At 62.7% G+C, this 19,557-nt stretch overlaps 1 protein-coding gene across 1 annotated transcript in view; it reads left to right on the forward strand.

Moving 5' to 3' along the window:
- Positions 1–19,254, forward strand: part of LOC142875593 (rho GTPase-activating protein 22-like) — a 29,055-nt gene extending 9,801 nt beyond the window's left edge. Inside the window, exons 2-7 of the mRNA XM_076010316.1 lie at positions 8,174–8,381; positions 12,555–12,687; positions 13,341–13,414; positions 14,013–14,134; positions 15,369–16,245; positions 18,674–19,254. Of these exons, the coding sequence (XP_075866431.1) occupies positions 8,174–8,381; positions 12,555–12,687; positions 13,341–13,414; positions 14,013–14,134; positions 15,369–16,245; positions 18,674–18,902 (1,643 nt within the window). The 3' untranslated portion in view covers positions 18,903–19,254. The remainder of the gene's footprint in view (positions 1–8,173; positions 8,382–12,554; positions 12,688–13,340; positions 13,415–14,012; positions 14,135–15,368; positions 16,246–18,673) is intronic.
- The last annotated feature ends 303 nt before the right edge of the window (positions 19,255–19,557 follow it).

The following is a 19,557-nucleotide window of genomic DNA, read 5'->3' on the forward strand; positions in this document are numbered from 1 at the left end:
TTGCTTGTGTGAGAGGACAGACCCTCAGGTTCTCAGCTCCCCGGCCCTGCCCCAAAGGGGCAGTTTAGTGACTAACACCGCGAACCTGTCCCCAAGGTGGAGTGGGTGCAGCAGGCCAGGGCTTCAGTGGGAGCTTCCTGAACGGGCACAAGGCAGACCTCCATCTGTCTGCGGAGCCTGGGTGGGGAGGGTTAGACTGGCAGGTCTAACTCGGACCACACAGGTGGGGAACCAAGGCCCGGAGGGGAGAAAGCAAGTCAGTGGCAGAGCTCTCCTGCCCCTGAGGGTCCCACCTGCACCCAGCGAAGGCAGGTGCCTCTACTGAGCCCTTAGCCCCTTCTCTTTAGCATGGACAGGGCTGTTCAGCCTGGGCAGGTCCCTGGGCCATGGGGACACCCAAGCTTTGCTGGTAGGTTTAGGGCACCATGAACTGCCCTTTCCACCTTCACATTTACCTGAACTCTGGGAAGGAAAAAAACTGAGTGTCACCCACCCATACTTAGTGTCAGGGCCAAGACTAGGCAGCTTCCCTGGCCTGGGGCACAAAATTTAAGGGGGTAGCAAAGAACTGAGTAATCAAGATAAATATTTTGTGGTAGTATTTTTCAAATGAAAATTGATGCAAAAACTATCTATTATACTAGGTTCCTATTGCTGCTCTAACAAATTGCCGCAAATTTAGCAGCCTGAAACAACACAAAGTTATTATTTTCCAGTTCTAGAGATCAGATGTCGGAATGGAATCTTCTGGGGCTGGAATCAAGGTGTCCACAGGGCTGTTTCTTCTGAGGGCTCTATGGCAGAATCTGGTCCTTGCCTCTCCCGCCGAGAGGCTTTGGGTCTGACATTTCAGTCTCCACGACCGTCCCCCCACCTCGCCACCTTCTTCTAACACCCTCATGATTACACTGGCTCACGCAGCCCTAGCGCCCACAAAGTCCCTTGTACAGTGTGTGGTAGCATAGTCGCGGGGGCCAGGGAAAAGGACAGAGACATCCTGGGGAGAGGGCACTATTTATTCAGCCGATCACATTCATGATAACAAGATACGAACATTGGAAATAAAGACAGGGTGCGTGCAGCGAGACGCTCAAGGTCGGTACAAGTGCAGAGGCCGATCCTGTCTTTATTTCAAATTTTGATATTTTGTTCATCATGGATTTTTTGCCTTAATTTTTATTCTTAACATAATGCGATAAAATATTTATCTTGCTTACTGAGGTTTGGGTATCCCTTACATTTTGCACCTTTGCTGAGCACTGCTCTTGCCCCACCCCAGGCCAGGCTCCCCTTAGAAGGAGCAAGAGGCCAACAGCCCTGCACGCAGGCTTGAAGGTGGGCCCCACCCCTTCCAGCCCCAGGACCCGTAGGTCCCTGCCTTCCAGAATTCTGCCCTGGGCCCCCTGTCCCCCTGCCGTGGTTGCACAGCCCCCAGCGTTGCCTCTGCCCACCTGCCCTCCTGGTGTGTGCTGTGTCCCTCTTCCAGACCTCCCTCCCCCAGGGCAGAACACCTAGAAGGCGTGGGACTGCGGGCTGGCTCCCAGTCCCGCCCTGAGGACAGCGTGGGCTTCACAGAAAGCCAGTTTAGGTCTGAATGAAGACCCACCACTCACCAGAGGTGTGGCCTTGGGCAAACCCCGTAACCGAGTGGGGAGTCAATACTTACTCTCAGGGCTGCTCAAGGAGATACCGTGTGTTGAGTCCAAACCACCTCCTTGGCACTAGGGTGCTGCCTAGGCGGGCGCGCCCCGGGGCCTGGAGCCCCAGCCGACTCGGAAGCCAGCAGCCTAGCTTTTGATGCCGGCTCAGCAGGCCGCTGGCCCGGGGACCCAGATCCAGTTACCTACCCTTCCTGGGCCGATATCGCCCACCTGGAACACCTCGCAGGGGGCCGAGTGGACGCTCCTACTGCCGGTCCTCCGCAAAGAGGAAGGGAGGCCTGCGGTGCCTAATTAGGGAAAGGGTCGGACGTTTGAAACTGAGCTCTTCCACCACCAGCCGACTCCGGGCGTGGCATCCCAGGCAAATCCCGGCCCTCCCTCGCCCCGGGGTCCGGGCCCGGGGCGGCGCGGTCGGGCGGGCGGCGGCGGGCAAGACGCTACCTGCGCGCGTGCCGGGCATTCCAGCCGCCGCCCGCCGCGCCCGGGCGCGCCGTGGGCCTGATGCCGGCCGCGCGGGCCTTCTCCCGCGGCCGCGCCTGCCCGCGGCCGCCCTGCCGCCTGCCCGCCTGCTGCGCGCCCGCCGCCCCAGGTAGGGCGCCCCCGGCCGGGAAGCGGCGTCCCGGGCGGCGAGAGGCGCTCGAACCGCGACCGGCGGCGGGCGAGGAGAGCGCCGCGCATGCGTCTTGCGGGGCTCAGCTGGGGCCGGGGCTTTGGGGTGTCGCGGCGGCCGTTCTAGGAGCCCGGCGTCCGGGGACGCCGCCTCTGCTCTCCTGGACGCTGAGTCTGGGAGGGGGCGGGTTGCAGAGGACCCTCCCCACGCCACTACCGGTCGGTCGGAGCCTCCCGGGGCCCCTGGACGCCGCTGTGCCAGTGCGCGCCGGGCCAGCCACCCCGAGTAGGAGTAGCAGGGAATCACTTCTACCCTGAGGCCGGGCTGGCTCCGGGCAGGTGTCCCCTGCCCCCCCCTCGCCCCCAACCAAGATGGTTGTCCTGTCTTCCTGCGGGCCTGGATGGGGGAAGGCAGGGAAGGGTCTGGGGGGACCACCAGGGTGGAATCCGGAGGCTGGCAGCCCTGGGTCAGCTCTGCTGCTCTCTAGTACCCAGAGCAGAGCCTGGAAGTGACAGAAGGTAGGTCACCCTGCACCTGCAAACGGGCAAAGGGTGGGTGGATGCAGAGGATGGCGCGTGTCTCAGGGACAGGGGACTGAGAGCAGGAAAGGCTGGAGCCAAGAGGGAAACTACCCAAAGTTTATGAATTTCCAGGGAGAAATTTAGAATTTGTGCCTTTCCTGGGACTGCGACCTTGCCCTCTACTGGAAAGAGCCGAAAGCAGGCGGCATGGCCAGGGCGGACCTGTGCTCTGCTCGGGCTCAGCTCCAGGGGGAATCCCGGGGCCTCCCTTTCCTGCTGGGGCCCAGGGGCGGGACTCGGGACGCAGCGCCTGGCCCAGTGGGCCCTCCAGGGTCAGGAGAAAGCCAGGTGTGTTTAGCACCTGCTCCAGTGTGCCCAGCGTGCTGCTGTCTCCTGTGGGCCCTCACAACCCCATGAAGTGGCTGACCCCAGCTCAGAGAGGTGGAGGGTGGTGCCCAGGGTCACCGAGGACAGGGATCTGAGCCAGCTGACTGGGATTCCCAGGCGAGGGGAGCGGGGACGGCTTTGCCAGGGAGCTGCTGGCAGGGGAGGAGGCCTGGCAGCAAGTTCACCCAGAGGCGAGGCAGCCTCTGGCAGTTTCCTCTGGTGGTGAGCCGGTGCTCTGTGAAGAGCGTGGGCTGGGACCTCGAGGAACCACATGCTGGCTGGGTTTCCAGGGAGCTGACAAGCCGATTGGAGCTGGTTCTTGGCAAGGCTCCCGTCTCCGACATGTGCCAGGAGGGCTCCAGCACAGTGGGGCCAGACCCTGCCAGGCTCCGCTGTAGAGACCCTGGCCAGGGGAGTGGGGGGCAGGGCCCCTGGGAGGGAGGCCAGGCCCTGAAGCCTGAGCACAGGCTGCCCCCTGCAGGAGGGAGCCGGGAAGGAAGCCTCTGAAGATTCCCCTGCGCTCCCCATAGGGTCCCCTCCAAGCTTGGGGGAGGGGCAGCGCACACCTGAAGGCTGCACAAGCTTCCACTTGGAGCTGTGCTGGGAGTATGGGGTCAGTCCCGGGGCCTGGCAGTGCCAGGGGGCAGGGCCTCGTGGTCCTCTGGTGGTCTTCGTAGCAGCCTCTAAAGACGGGTGTGATCATCCCATTTTCTAGATGGAGAGACTGAAGCATAGGAAAGGGGCCCCTCTACTCTTCAGTGGTTTAGCCAGGACATGCCCCCAGACAAGTGCTGGTGCAGACTCACCATGGCTCTTGGCCTTGCACGTCCCCCACCCACACCCAGCCCAACCCCCATGCCAGGCAGAAGCTCGGCACTTGGAGGGCCTCTGGGCACCTGAGGGACATATGGGCCAGTGCTCACCATGGTCCCTGGGCCTTTCCAGGGCAGGGTGCTGGCGTGTCCCCAACCACGCTCCCTCAGCCCCGCCCCCCACCCTGCCTACCTCCTGCTCATTTTTAGATCTTGGTTCTAACATTACCTTTTCCCTGAAAACTCGCTTCTTTAAAAGCGCCCAGTGCCCTGTGGTCTCCCTTCCTTGGCTCTCACAGCCCTGTGCAGGCAGAGTGGTTAGGAAGGCTTCCTGGAGGAGGCAGTGGTTGTGTTCGGATTGGGACCTGTGGTCGGGTGTGGTGTGGCAGCCAGGCTGGCCCAGGCTCTGCACTTACAGCTGGTGGAGGGAGGTGGGGCCGAGCTTTGCTGCCAATTTCGGCTTTATCCTGAGCGTGGGCAGCCGAGGGTTTCTGGCAAGGGAGGCCTGGGGTGATTTCTGTGTTTACAGCCCTTGGAGCAGCTCTAAAGCTCTCTGGGACCCAGGCAGGGCGCTGCAGAGTGCAGGAGTGATGGACAGATGGCTGGACAGATGGCTGGCCGGTGTCCTGGGGACAGGAGGTGGGAGAGCAGGAAGGGCTGGAGCCAAAAGGAGGCTGGGTGGCATTACCAAGCTTTGTGGGTCTCCGGAGAGAACTGGGAATTCTTTTCCTTGGTGTCTCTTCTCCAGCTGTGGCCTTCAGTCCCCTAAGAGCTGAGGGTAGGGAGCTGAGTGCAGTGACTGGGGATGGGAGATGGCCCTGGACGGCATGTTCCCTCCACTCCAGCATGGGCTCGGCACTGGAGAGAGGGAGGCGACCCCGGGCACTCAAGGGACCCAGCAGAAGGGAGCTTCCTGAAACTGTCTGTGAGGATGGCAGCCGGGATGCGACAGAGGAGAGGATGCTGGGCGGAGGACCGGGACAGCTGTATATGAGAGATGCCCAAGCTGTTTCCAAGCGCTGGTAGCAAATCTGCACAGACTGGAGAGGAAAGAGGCCCATGCACGGGCCTGGCAGTGCAGATGCAGGTGCAGTCCTGACACCCAGGTAGTGGGTGCAGCTGCAGGGAAGGCGTGTGTGTGCGTGTGTGAGTACGGAGGGAGGCAGGAAGCAGGCCCCTCCCCGCTTGGGACCCTCTGCCTGTGGGCATTCCCCGGTGCCCCATGTCCTCTACCTGCTCATTTGAGGTCCTAGCAGGTGCCCCACGTCATGACAGGCATGGCTTCCCAGGTCTACCTTCTGTGGGTCAGGACCCCTTCCCCACTTATCCTGACCCCAGTGTCCTTGGGGGAAGGCTGTGCCCCAGAGGTCAGAGCGGAAGAGGGGAATGAACAGCTGGCCGGCCGTGTGGGTGGAGTGTGCACCAGGTGGGAGGCAGCAGGAGTGGTGGGCACTGCAGAGAGTGGCACTGTGTCTGCTTTCACAGGGCACAGAGGCCACTGAGCTCCACCAGCGTTGCCATCTGGGAACTCAGGCCTGTGCCACCTTATCTGCAGGCTTTTCAGGAGAAGCTGGGAATCCAGATTTTATATGAAATCTCTTGGTCTTAAATAACTAATTTAAAAATGTTTCAAACATCCTATGAGCTAAATAGGCACATCTCTGGACAGACCCACGTGGTGCATTGTTGGGTGTGGGTTGTTGAGCTCTGAGCGAGGTGAGAGGGAGCAGGGGCTCGGTGTCCCCAGAGCAGGTGGAGAGGCCAGGACACAGTGAGTGGTGGCCCTGGGGCCTCCATGGACAAGCTTCTCAGAGCTACCCCGGGTGGCCAGCAGGCCCCACGCTGTGCTCAAGGCTGCTGACTGACCCGTTGGGCCCACCCTGGGGGCAGGAGCGGCGCCTCCTCTCCTTGTCAGGGCCGCAGCCTCTGCGCCTCTGCCTGTGGCCCAGATACCCACGTCCTAGGGACTGCTAGGGAGCAACAGGGGAGCAGGGCTGGGTGGCAGACGCCTCACTTAGGTGTGTGCACACCAGTGTGAGGGCAAGTGGCAGTGTGGCCTAGAACATTCTCCACACCTGGAGCCTGACTGCCTGGTTTGAACCTTGACCTTGCCACATGCGGAGAGAGCTTGGGCGTGTTCTTAAACCCCTCTGCCTCTCACTTTGCTCATCTGAGAAGTCAAGATGAGGATGATGATGAAAGTAATAGTCCTAAGGTAACAAGCTGTGTAGGATTAAATATAGGGCAGTGTGTAGTGTGCTCAGAACAGCGCCTGGCACCGGAGCACCATGTGTTAGCCACATGTTAGCCACTTCAACACACTCTCCTCACACACACACCCCTGACATGTGCATGCCCATGCACACACACACAGCCCACATGCACACACATGCACACACACAAGCCCCTCACATGCATATATGCACATGCATAAGCCCACACGCACACACATGTATATATGCACGCACACAAGCCCACATGTGCACATATACACATATGCACACGCACATGCACATGTGTACACACAAGCCCACATGCAAGCCCTCATGCACACATATGCATATATGCACACACGGGCACATGCAGCACATGTGCACAAACACACGTGCACTCACACTTCTCCCTGAAGCACTGATGGCATCCACCAGGCATGGCCCACATGGGTGAGTTTTCTTGAAGGGAGGAGTCTGCATTCCCCAAGTTCTATGCACTGTGTCTTGGGCAGGGGAGGAGACTTCGCCGTGTCCAGCCCTGTGCCAGGCACCGCATCCGGCCGGGACTGACAGGTCTTATTTTAAAGCAGCCCCTGCATGGTGGAATCTGCCTTCTTCTTCTCTACCTCTGTCCCTCATCTGCCCTCCTGTCCTGTGTCCAGTGCTTTGCATCCTTTTCTCTCTTCTTCCTTTCCCTCCCTCCCTCCCTCCCTCCCTCCCTCCCTCCCTTCCTTCCTTCCTTCCTTTCCTTCCCTCCCTCCCTGTTACTGAAGTAACTGTTACTGAAAGTGTTACTGAAGTGTAGCATGCTGCACAGTGAATTTTTCTAAAGGTGAAGGGGACTGGGTCAGCAGTGTCCTGAGACAGCGTTACTGGTGCCCAAGAAGTCCCCAGGCCCCTTCTGCTCACTGACCCACCAAGGTGGCTATGTCCTGGCCTGACAGCGCAGATAGTTTGGCCTGCTGCTTACCTTCACGGAAATGGGGTGGCAGGGTGTGGCCGGGGTCTGGTTTCTTTTGCTTCTGATTATGTTTTTTGTTTTTCAATTTTTGTTATTTGTTATTTGTTAATGTTCATAAAACACACCTAACGAAATTGACTGTCTTCGCCATTTTAAAGTATACAGTTCTGCAACATTAAGGTCATTCAGATTGTCACACAACCATCAGCACCGTCCACCTCCAGAACCCTTTTCACCTTGCGAAACCGCAACCCCGCCCGTGAAATGCTAACGCGGGTCTCCGGCCCAGCCCCCGCCGGCGCCCTGCACTTCCGCCTTGCTGAACTCTGTCGCTGTGCGTTCCTCCTGAGTGGGCTCGCACGGTGCCTGTCCGTGTGTGCGTGGTTTGCTCACGTCACGTTCTCCGGGTCCATCCAAGTTGTAGCAGGTGCCGGGGTGCCTGTCCCTTGGAAGGCTGAGCCCAGCCCGTCGCCGTGCCCGCAGCCCCTGCGCCCGCCCGTCCGCGCGGGGGCTGCCCGAGCCGCGCCGCGGTGAGCGTGCGTGTGCCAGTCTCGTCAGGACGCGGCTTTCGCTGCTGTGAACCCAGAAGCGGGCTCCTGGCGCGCGGACGGGAACCCTGTTTTCAGTGTCTGAGGGGCCGCTCTCCGGCTCCCGCGGCAGCGCCGTCCCCGCGTGCAGCAGGTGCGGCAGGTGCGCGCGGGCTGCTCCGCCTTCCCCAGCGCTCGCGGGCGTCGCTTCACCTGCCGCCGCCGGGGCGTCCACGGCGCCCACCTGCAGCGTCTGCAGACGGGTGGACGGCGTGGCGCCCGCGCCCTGAGCACCGCGTCCTGGCTCGGAGCTCAGGCCGGGCCAGGCCACGCGCCACGGCTCCGCCTGCTCTCTGTCGCGTCCTCCCCGCCTGCGATGGGCTTCCCGGGCCCCAACAGCAGCACTGCCTCCCTGGCCCCAGGTGCCTTCTGGCCCACACAGCGGGGGGCGAGGGTGTGACCAGCTCCTCTCTGTGCCCAGGGATCTTTGGGCAGCGCCTGGAGGACACGGTGCGCCACGAGCGGAAGTACGGCCCCCGCCTGGCCCCGCTGCTGGTGGAGCAGTGTGTGGACTTCATCCGGGAGCGCGGGCTCGCCGAGGAGGGGCTCTTCCGCATGCCGGGCCAGGCCAACCTGGTGAGGGACCTGCAGGACTCCTTTGACTGTGGAGAGAAGCCGCTGTTTGACAGGTGAGCTTCGGGGCAGGGGACAGTGATGGAGCCCCTGCAGGGCTCCTGCCCAGAGCTCCAGCTCCAGTGGCGGGCGGGCCACCCAGGAGGCTGGGCAACAGGACGTGGGCGGGATGGCTGCCCGCGCTGGCACACGGCGCTCGCCGCCCTCCTGGCGGGCAGAGCACAGGCCGCAAGCTCACTCCGGCAGCCCTAGGTCTCCTCTCAGGGTGATGCCTGCCACAAGCCCAGCGGCTCACAGCCATTCTGGCAGCTTCCGCGCACACGCCCACCACCCTGACCCTGCAGAAACAGGGCCCTGCCGGCTGCTGTGCTGGAGCGGTTCAGGCACGGCTGTATCCAGCACTCCAGGCTCCTGCGAGGTCTGTGTTTGGGCTGTGCTTCCTTGGGCGACTCCCCCCAGGCTCTGTCGGTGCCAGGACGGTGCAGCAGCTCGCCATGCCCTCAGATCTCAGGGACAGGAGGCAGATCTCCTCCACCTGTCCTGGGGCCATTAGCCTCCTAATCCATCATAAGGGACTTACCCCGGCCTCGGGGCCCTGCCTTGGTGGGGTCAGCTGTACTCACGGCCCAGGAGCTGCAAGTGGGGGAGCCGTGGCTTTTCCCCACCCCAGGGCTGTTTGGGGGCTCTCTTCTCCCTGACAGCACCCCATCCATTGGGGGGCCGTTTTCCATAGAAAGTTCTTTCTGCACCAAGCCAACTCTAGCCTCCGTGGAGCTTCTGTCCTTTCTCCTCAGATCTGCCCTCACAGATGAGGCCCACCTGTGCCCCAGGACCGGCCACCAGGGCCTGGCTGCCACTCACAGGCAGCCAGGGCCTCCCAGGGCAGAACCTCCCCGTCCATCCAGCTCCTCCCCAGACCCCCCGCCACAGCTACAAGAGTTGGTCAGGTACTTCCCTTAGATGTGGAGCCCAGATAGGGCACAGGGTCCCTTCAGCTCCAGCCTCCTGAGCTCCATCCCAGGGCTGACTCTCAGGGAGCTTGTGGTCCACTCCGACCCTCTGCCAGCCATATCTCTTCCTTCCTGTGCCTATGTGGCTCCAAGTAACTTAGGGTTGGAAATTGCTTCAAATGATGCCACATGGGCAGGGCCTGAGAACATGGACTTTTAGAAGCTCCCAGGATCAGATGCACTGCCCTGGTGCCTGATGATAGCACGTGAAGGGTGCCTGCAGACGCAGAGCAGACCTCGCCACTGCCCTACTTAAACTCCACCGGAGCTGTGTGCGGTGGCTGCAGGCTGGCTAAGCCTCTCCCACCAGGCCATGTCTCCACTTGACACGCCACTGTGCGCATTCTCCATGTGCTCAGCCTGGCTGCCCTCCCTGCCTTGCCCACCTGCTGGCCCCCCACAGGGTGTTCTGTACCCCAGATTACAGACCTGACCCCTGGGCTCTTAGCAGTGTGGGGCGGGCTGTCCCTGCTTCCTGGACGTGCCTTCTCCTGTCTGCCTTCCTGCCTGGCCACTCCTGCTCTTCAGGGCCTGTGTCTGGAGGCCCATCTCCAAGCTTGTCCCCCCACCCCACCTTCTCAGCAGTGACCCCCACACCCCACAGCCGTCCTGGGCTGCAGTGCCCTCTCCCATTAGAAGCTCCTCTGGGGTATCTGAGGCCTTCCTGTCCTGCTTTCTGCCTCCTCTGTGGCAGCTCCTCTGGCCTTGTGGCTGTGCCCACCTGCAGAGTCCCAGAAGGGAGCTCTCCTAGACTCCAGCCTGCCACCTGCTGGGGTGTCGACTTTCATCCTTGGCCCCCGTTCCCCAGGAAGCCTCCTCACCTCCCTGCATACCTCCGTAAGAACATCCCCTCCAGCCCAAAGTCCTGGGCCCCTCCCCCATAAAACCCCCACCAGGCCTGGAAGCCTCAGTGACCCCAGCTGTCCTGTTCCTGCCCCTCCCACCACTGCCCCAGGCTGGGCTTTGGCAGCTCTCCCGGGCTGTCCACGTTACTGCTGAGCACCAAGGAGGGTCTCCTCTGTGCCAGACCCTCGGCACTCCATGGAGTCCTGGCAGCAACCCTTTTTCTTCAACTTCACTCACCTCCTGTCCATTGGGGCAGGAGTCCTGGGGAGGCGAGGAGTGGGCAGAGTGCCCTGCGAAGCGACATGCTAAGGGAGCCCAAACAGGCAGACACGTCGGGGGAGCCGGGACCGGCCCTGGCAGTCAGGACTTAACACAGGGCGTTGCAGGCTGGGTGGGGCTCCCAGGTAGGAGCTCCGAGAAGGCCCAGGCCCTTCCAGAAGGCCAGGGTGGGCGCTTCCTGGCTCTGAGAGGCCAGTGAGGCGGGAGGCGGGCCTGGGCCAGGCAGAGGAGGGAAATGGGTGACGGGGAGTGTGGGCCAGGCTGCAGAGGGGACAGTGGGTTCTAGGACAGTAAGGTGGTGGGCGCGGCAGGAGGCTGGGGCTGTGCTGTAGGTGGACGCCCGTGTTGGCATGAGCGAGGGGCCCTTGGGACTGAAGAGGCGCCACGGCTGAGGCTGAGTGCCTCACTGGCTGACAGGAGGGTGGCAGAATCGGCCGGGCCAGGCCCTGCATCCACTGACCAGCTGCTGCCCCACCCCTCCCCCACGCAGCATCCACCCAGCTGGATGCCATGGGGCACAGGCTGTGGAGCGTCATCCTGGGGTGCTGGCGGGTGGGGAGGCCTGGGTTCATGGCGGCTGTGGGGGCAGGGGCGGGCTCGCAGCACAGGCACCTGCAGGAGCTGGGAAGCAGACAGTGGAGATCTAGGGGCGTGGGGGGTGGGGCTGAGCAGTAGGACTCTGCAGGGCCCTGGCTGTGGAGTGGGCTCCAGGCAGGGATGTGGCAGGGAGGTCCGCAGCATGGAGGGACCGCTCTGCCTGCACCCACGTGCCCAGGGCAGGCCACCTGCAGCAGTGGGGAGATGAGGGATGCTGCCGGCTCTGCCCACGCTTCTCTGCTTTGGCACCTGTCCCTCTACAGGGCAAACCTGATGACCTGGCTGCTGTCCCTCCCCCTCCTCTCCTGGTTCCGGCTCATACAGAGGCTGCTGTGGAACACGAGGGGCCCCAGTGGGGAAGGGGCTGTAGGCACCCAGAGGTGCGGGCAGAGAAGGCGACCTGGGAGAAGGCAGTGGAGGTGTGAGCAGGGGCATGCCTGGCTGGGGCCCAGGGGTCAAGAGCCACTGGGCTTGAGGCAGGGAAGGGCCCCAGGTGTGTGGATGTGGGGTGCACATGGGCCTATGAAACCCCAGAGTCCCAAATGTCAGGGCAGAATGGACACACCAGCATGGGACTCGGCCAGGGCCACGTCACACATCAGTGGCACAGCGAGGTCTCCTGGCCCCAGGCCCACCTTTCCTGAGTTCCTCCCCTGCGGCAGGTGCAGGTCCAGGATTTTCATCCAGGGCCTTAGACAAACAGATGAGCTACCGGGGCCCAGATATGGCTTGGGATGCATCCAGCATGGGCACTGAACCGCAGAGCCCAGCTTCCCTGCGTCCTGGACACACCCAGGGAGGGAGAATATCTAGGTCCGGGCCCCACCATCCTCAGCTGGGTGGCTCCCAGAGCAGGAGACCAAGGCCTGGAGTGGACTTGGGGTGCTGGAGTGGGGCAGTGAGCACAGGAGCCCAGGGTCTGGGGAACGGGCCTGACCTCTAACCTGCCCCTGATGGCCAGTGCCCAGACACCTGCTCTCCACCAAGGAGCCGGCAGCTCTGCGTGGCGGGTGCCTTTGGCACAGCTCCCCACGTCCAGCCAAGGGCGAGCCCAGGAGAGCAGATGCAGGCTGAGCTGGAACAGCACCTAGTGGGGCCTGCAGGACAGCTGTTCCCACCCCAGGGAGAGGCGGCTCGCACATCTGCTCCCACCAGGCCCTCCCCTGCGAGCTACACAGGTCTTGCGTGCCCCCTGGCCCAGAGCATCCACCCTGGCGGAGAGGTGCTGTCCCTGTCAGACTGACAGAGACGTGGGACTCAGGGGAGCTGGAGCTCCCAGCCACAGGGCCTTGGTCTTCCTCTGCAGCCCTGGCAGCCCGGCCGGTGCTCCGGGAAGCAGCCGGGCCTTCCTTGACCGGAGCCGTCGGCTGCCTATGCAGCCCCCGTGTGCACACACGGGCCTGAGAGCAGAGACTGCCCCTGGGGGGGTGGAGGTGCTGGTCACTCCTGCAGTTCCCTGGTGTCCCCGGCCTCATACTTGTCCCTTCTCACCCTTAGCACCACGGACGTGCACACGGTGGCCTCCCTGCTGAAGCTCTACCTGCGGGAGCTCCCCGAGCCTGTGGTCCCCTTCGCCAGGTATGAGGACTTCCTCAGCTGCGCCCAGCTGCTCACCAAGGATGAGGGGGAGGTCAGTGGCTCCTGGGGACCTATCCTGGGAGGTGGGCTGGCCGGGCAGCGGCATAGGCAGTCAGGACACAAACTCTGACTTTTCATGAATTTTCGTGGCACATGGATCCCGGCTAGAGGCCTGCTCCGTGGAAGGGGCTTCCCTGGGTTGGTCCAGGTGCCCAGCCCTGGCTGCCATACTGCAGGGACTCCTACTCCACCACCCATCCCCATGTCTGACTCAGGCCCCCAGGCCTGCCATGGGGCACGGAAACTAGGGCACCTTTTATCTACTATGTCCCGCCTCCTTCCCAGAAGAGCGTGAGCTGCCCCAGGACAGAGGCCGGTCTGCAGCCCCCGGCTCGGGGCTGGGTGGACTGTTTGCCTTCCTATGGCTGTGCGGGAGACAAGGGGTTGTTACCTGGCAAATATTTGTGCCTTGATAAGTGGGCTGAATGCTGGCCCTGACATTCCTCCGTGGCCCAGCAGAGGCTCACCCCTCTAACCAGCTTCCCAAAAGCAAGTCAGCTCCCCAAGAGGCCATAGCCTGTCAGTGGTGGAGCCTGCTGGGCCAGGGCTGGGCGCATGGGCCACCGGCTTCTTGCCCACCCTTCCCCCAGGCCTGTCCAGGCAGGCTGTGTCTGAAATTCTGTGTTTTTCTCCTTCCTTCCCAAGGGGACTCTGGAGTTGGCTAAACAAGTGAGCAACCTTCCTCAGGCCAATTACAACCTGCTTAGATATATCTGCAAGTAAGTGGCATGGGGGGGGACTGCCCCCTCTTATACCTGCTCACCCCCCGATGCACACAGCCCCACTGACAGAGGGGCCTGGCTTGCACCCCCGCACAGCCTCACCGGGTGTGCAGCCAGTGGGGAGTGTGAAGAGCATGCCCTGAGCTCAAGGAACTTATGGTCTCGTGGGAGCAGGTGGTTCTAAACAGTCCCAAGTGGATCATTCCAAAAGGGACATACCCTCTGTCCCTCCTGAGAACCTCTCACCATCCTGCTCCCCCAGGTGTCTGCCCCTTGACCACAGCCCTTCCTGGTCCCCTCAGGCTCCGGGAGGGGCATGCTGGCATGGCCTTCCAGGGCACTCCCACTGCAGGCTGGAAGGTCATGCATCCTCCTTCCATGCAAGCCAGGTGCCCTTGCCCCAGTGGCCTTTGCTCCTGATGGCCCTTTGGGACCCCAGGGGAGGCTCTGCCCTCATCTGAGCCTGGCAGGGGCAGGCTGTGCCCGGCAGCCAAAGCCCACGGGCAGTAAGGCTGGGCGTGGGGTCCAGGCAGCTCCCAGCAGGCTGGGCATTAGAATTTGCTTCTTCACCAAGTGCTTCTTCCTTCCTTTGCAGGTTTCTGGATGAAGTTCAGTCCCACTCAAACGTCAACAAGATGAGTGTCCAGAACTTAGCAACTGTTTTTGGACCTAACATTCTACGCCCACAGATAGAAGACCCAGTGACCATCATGGAAGGTGATGAGGGAGGCATGCCTGGGGGTTGTGGGGGCTGCTGCAGTCTGGGCAAGTCCTCAGAACCAGCCCAGCCCAGGGCCAGGCCTGCAGGAGGGATGGCTCAGGTGGCGTCTCCATCTCTGGGGACTTGGCAGGAGCCTCTCACTCCCCCACCTCCATGGGTCCAGCTGCAAAAGGAAAAGGAACTTTGCCCTGTGACTGGCAGCAGCAGGTCATCGGGCGCAGTTAGAGTGGCCACCGGTTGCTGTGACAGGAGAGACTGGGGGAGGGTGGGAGCAGTCAGCACTCTTGCCCTTGAACACACACAGATGTTTGTGCTTTACTTTTATGATAAAGTCATTGCCATAGAGTCCTGAATGTTGGAGTTTTGCAAGCCCTGGAGAATTTCTCCTCTATGATAAATAATGATAAAAAAAACCAACGGCAGCATGAGCTTTCAGTATGATGCTACTGAGAACTGTATGTGTATCACCTAATTTCAGTCTCACGACCAGCCCATGCTGTGGCCATGCCCCATTTTACAGATAAGGAAATAGGCCAGGAGAGGTGAAGTGACTCACCAGAGGCCAGTCAGCCACACATGCCAGAGGGCACCGTGCAGGCGGCAAGGAAGCTACAGCGCTGCTCCCAGCCCGTGGACGGCTGCTCTGGTCTCCCAGGTGCCTTTGCCCAGGGCAGCACCTGGGCCTGTCCTTGCTGGGTCCTGGCCCCAGGTCTGGCGTGGCCAGGAAGAGCCGTGCTGGCTCCCGCCTGCCGGGCTGCTGGTGTGAAGGCCTGCCCTGCCTGCAGCACCTGCCTGCCTCGCCTGGTGCTTGGGCCTGGGAATCCTTGCTCCATGTTTCCAGGATTCCTAGTTGGTTTCAGCGGGAGGGCCCACTCAGGCACTCAGCCTTCCGTGCCCGCAGACCGCCCTGGCTTGTGGTCTTGGCTTGGCAGTGGGAAACGGGAGGGCTGGGGCAGCTGGACAGACACCGAGGCCCTTCCTTTGCTGCGGGGCTCTGCCTCCTGCGGCCTCGACTGGTGTCTGCGCTTCCTGGCAGCGGCGGGTAGTGCTGCCGGGCACGGCGCTTCCTCCCTGCTGGAGGCCGCGTCTGGGGAAGGCCCTTCTTGGGCGCTGTCCCATCGCCCCTGGATTTGGGGTGTGGAGGTCCGCCTGCTTCTGGGCGCAGGCCCAGGCGGCGGTGCGGGGCTGCAGCTCCCTCCCGCGCCCACACGAGGCCTCCTCTCACTGCAGGCACCTCCCTCGTGCAGCACCTGATGACCGTCCTCATCCGCAAGCACAGCCAGCTCTTCAGCGCCTCGGCCGCGCCAGCGCCCGCCGCCCCGCGCGGGGGCCCGCACTGCGCAGTGGGCTGGGGCCCCGAGGAGGTCTCGAGGGACAGCCAGGGAGGGCCCGGCGACCCCGCTCTGCCCGCGCAAAGGACCTCGTCTCTGGACCGGGCCGCCGCGGCCGTGCTGGCCAGGGCCTCCTCCACGGGGCTGGGCAGCCGCCCCGCACCCGCCGGCCCCGCGAAGAAGGTGCAGACTCTGCCCGGCTGGAAGTCGTCCTTCCGGCAGCCGGGGTCCGGGTCCGTGAGCCCGAAGGGGGTTGGCTCGTCCCTGGAGGTGCCCATCATCTCCTCGGGCGGGAACTGGCTCATGAACGGGCTGTCCACGCTGCGCGGCCACCGCCGGGCCTCGTCGGGAGACCGGCTCCCGGACTCGGACTCCGCGCAGAGACTCTCCACCTACGACAACGTGCCGCCGCCCAGCCTGGCGCCCGGCACGCCCAGCGCGGCCAGCAGCGCGTGGTCCTGGCCGTCGTGGGGCGAGGCCTCGGCGGGGGCCTCGCTCAGCAGCTGCACGGCCTGCCGCGCCAGCGACTCGTCGGCCCGCAGCTCGCTGCACGCCGAGTGGGCCCTGGAGCCGTCCCCGCTCCCCAGCGACAGCGAGGACCGCCACTCCCCGGGCCCCGGCCGCAGCGCGGACGAGGCGGGCGGCCGCGAGCCCAGGGAGCCGGGCAGCCCGGTCCGGGAACGCGCGCGCCGCTCCGAGGCGCTGCAGGGCCTGGTCTCGGAGCTCAGGGGGGAGCTGAGCCGGCAGAGGGCTGAGTATGAGCTGAGTATGAAAAGGTAAGGGCCGCGCGGGCCCCCTTGCTGGAGCGCTGTGCCCCGCTGGCCCTGACAGCAGGCCTGGGCAGGCGGGCGGGAGCCGCGGCGCTGGGGACAAGGGGGCGGCGGCGGGGACCTGTCTCTGGAAGGCTCTGGCGCTGGCTGGCCTGGCAGGCAGGCAGCTCCAGGAATACCTGCTGAGGGCACCGGTGCCTTTGCCAAGGGGGGTTCAGGCCCAGTAGAGGCAGGGCCCGGGCTGTCCCATGCAGAGCCCACTAGCTCAGGTGCTGTGCTCGGAGGCCCCAGGCCAGGCAGGGGCGCGGACTGCGGTCAGAACCCAGTTTCCGTGCCGAGGCAGCCTCCCACGCACATCACAGCTCGCTGGCGCTATCCAGGGGGCTGCAGGGGCCAGGTTCTTCCGCTGGGGTCAAGGGCAGACTGCACTGGGCTCCTGTCAGCGCCTCAGGCCCCTCAGCCACGCTGGCCCCAGGTCCCAGCAGCTGGCTGCCCTGTGTCCAGGGCCCACATGGGGGCGGGTTTGAGGTGTCCTTTCTCCAGCAGGGACAGGAGTGGGTGGAAGGCATTCTTGCGGCCGTTTGAGCCTGGGGTTTCCACCAGAAGCTGGAATGGCAGCCCTGGGCCCTTGCTCTGCTGACAGCCGTGTCCTGGGCACCAGGGAGTGCCAGGCACGCCCAGGCCAAGTGGGGGCAGGGGAGAGATGGAAGGGGGACCTTGAGAGCAGAGGTCCCTGCCATGGGGGAGGTCATGGCAGGCAATGCTTGAGCCAGGACTGGGAGGACCAAGGCACGGGCTGAGCAGAGGAGCAAGGAACCGGCGCAGGTGTGCCCGGGGTGTAGCCTTGTTGGGGAGACCCGAGAATGTAGGCCCTGGTCTGGAATTCGCCAGGCAGAGGAGCCGTGGCGCCCTCCACAGACCCGGTGCCAGGCGGTAACTGAGCTCCGGCACGAAAGCCGCGGGGCTGGACGTCTCACTGTACAGAAGGCTGCCCGCGGCCGGCGGCAGGCGGCGTCTCTCTCCCGGCTGTCTGCAGAGCCGCGGGCGCGGGCACGGCTCCTCAGGGAGGATGCAGTGCTGTTGGTGGCTCTGCTCAGACTGCCTGGGCTGGAGTTCAGCCCCACCAGGTGTCGGCTGAGTGTCCCCGGCAGATCCCTGTGCCAGTGATCTCCCCCATCTGTCCTGAGGACTAAGTGGTCAGTGGGTGGCAGGGCTCGGCACCTCCAGAGTGCCTGGGAACCTCCTCGGCGTGTATGAACCCCTGCTCCGGGGCTGGAGGGAAGACGCGGTCCCCAGAGGAAAGGGACAGCAGTGGTAGCCCTTGCAGAGGGGTTGTCGTCCTGGTTGGAGGGAGGGAGGATGTCGAGTGAGGAGGGTCTCTGAGCACAGGAGGGAAGGTGGGGGACTAGCACCCATCCTGCCCAGGCCTTGGGGAATATGGGCCCTGTCCTGGGCACATACAGAGTCACTGGATGGGGACGGGAGTGGCTCAGTGTCCTGCCTAACCTGGTTGGGAGCCAGCCTCCCTTCGTGCAGTCCCCAAAGAGAATCTGTTGTCTGTAAAGTCCCAGACACTGTGCTGGGTGCTGGGGACACAGCTGTGGCCCCAATTGATCAAAATATCTGCCTGCATTCTTATTTAGGGGGCAGGGGGACAGAGACCATAAATAAGATACCTTTTTAAAAATACATGGTGTGGGCTGGGCAAGGTGGCTTACGCCTGTGATCCCAGCACTTTGGGAGGCTAAGGCAGGAGGATTGCTAAGGCAGGAGGATTGCTTGAGCCCACGAGTTTGTCACCAGCCTGGGCAACATAGTGAGACCTCATCTCTACAAAAAATAGAAAACTTAGCCAGGTGTGGTGGTGCATACCTATAGCCCCAGCTACTCAGGAGGCTGAGGTGGGAGGATTGCTTGAGCCCAGGAGTTCGAGGTTACAGTGAGCTGTGATCGCACCACTGTACTCTAGCCTAGATGACAGAGCGGGACCCTGTCTCTTAAAAAAAAATTGTAAGAGTTTTGTATATATTGCAGATACTAGGCATGGAAGTGATTACCCAGATAGCTGCCATGTCTGGCTTGGGCATGGGGACCCTGGGGGGAGCCAGGAGGGAGGCTGGGGCAGGACAGCAAAGGTTAGGGGACAATTTGAGCCTTGACCCCCATGTGGGACCTGTGCTGCTTCCCTCAACTGGCAGGCGACCCCCCAGCAGGACAGGTGGCTGTGCTGGCGCAGCAGGTGCTCTTTATTTTAGTGAGGACTAAGATTTCATGAGGACAGGGCGATTACAGGCCACGGGGAGCCGCTGGGGCTGTTGCGGGTAAAGTCTGGGTCCTCGGGAGGCCTGGCCTCCCCTGCGGTGAGTGCTAGAGGGCCGAGGCCAAACCCAGCAGGCCAGAGCCTAAAACCGGGTGTCTCTTCTTGGTCTTCAAGACTCGAGGAGGACAGTGCGGACCTGAGGCGGTGCGTGTCCTGCCTGGAGGAGGAGCTGGAGCAGGAGAAGAAAAGGAACGTGCTGCTGGAGATCAAGCTGCGCAACTCCGAGCGGGCGCGCGGGGACGCGGAGCGGAGGAACCAGCTGCTGCAGAGGGAGATGGAGGAGTTCTTTTCGACCCTGGGAAGCTTGACTGTTGGGACGAAAGGTGCCAGAGCCCCTAAGTAAAAGGAAAGGCAGGGGAGGAAAATAAAAATAAAAGGAGCCATGCCCCTTCTGTGCTGTCTGCTGGCCTCCCGCCACACGAGGAGCCACGGCCCTCTGGAGCCCTCTGGAGGCTCCAAGCCCTCTGGAGCTTGGACAGAGGCCTTCGAAGAGCAGGGAGGATCCGGCACCCCAGGCAGGATCCGGATGCTGCTCCAACCAGGTGGGGCCTGGCGGGTGTCAGAAAGGGGCAGCGTTTAGCCCCTCACCCAGGAAAAGTCCCCCATGGCCACCTAAATGGATGGCACCCAGGATCTGGGTAGCCACCAGGAACAGTTTGCTTTATTAAATTTGCTCAGAAAGCATGATGCCGCCTTACCCGATTTATTCTGTGTTGCTGTACAAAATGGGGTTTACCAAGTGACCGCCACTGTTTCAGGCAGGGCTGGGTGCCCCGGGGTGTGCCGTGGAGGAAGGAAGGCCTCCAGAGGTGGCCTGTGTGGCCCTGGGAGCACCTGGCCTGGTTGGCGAGGGGGGATCTGTGCAGACCCCGTGCCTTCGGCTCCATCACCCAGGCGCGTAAGGCAAGATGCCTTCCCTCCCTCCCTGTCTGAGCCATCTGTGCCTCTGAGCTGGGTGCTGTCTAGGGCGGTCCCCTGCCTTCCGCCACAAGCTGCTC

Source organism: Microcebus murinus, chromosome 14, assembly GCF_040939455.1.
Source record: "Microcebus murinus isolate Inina chromosome 14, M.murinus_Inina_mat1.0, whole genome shotgun sequence".
NCBI lineage: Eukaryota > Metazoa > Chordata > Mammalia > Primates > Cheirogaleidae > Microcebus > Microcebus murinus.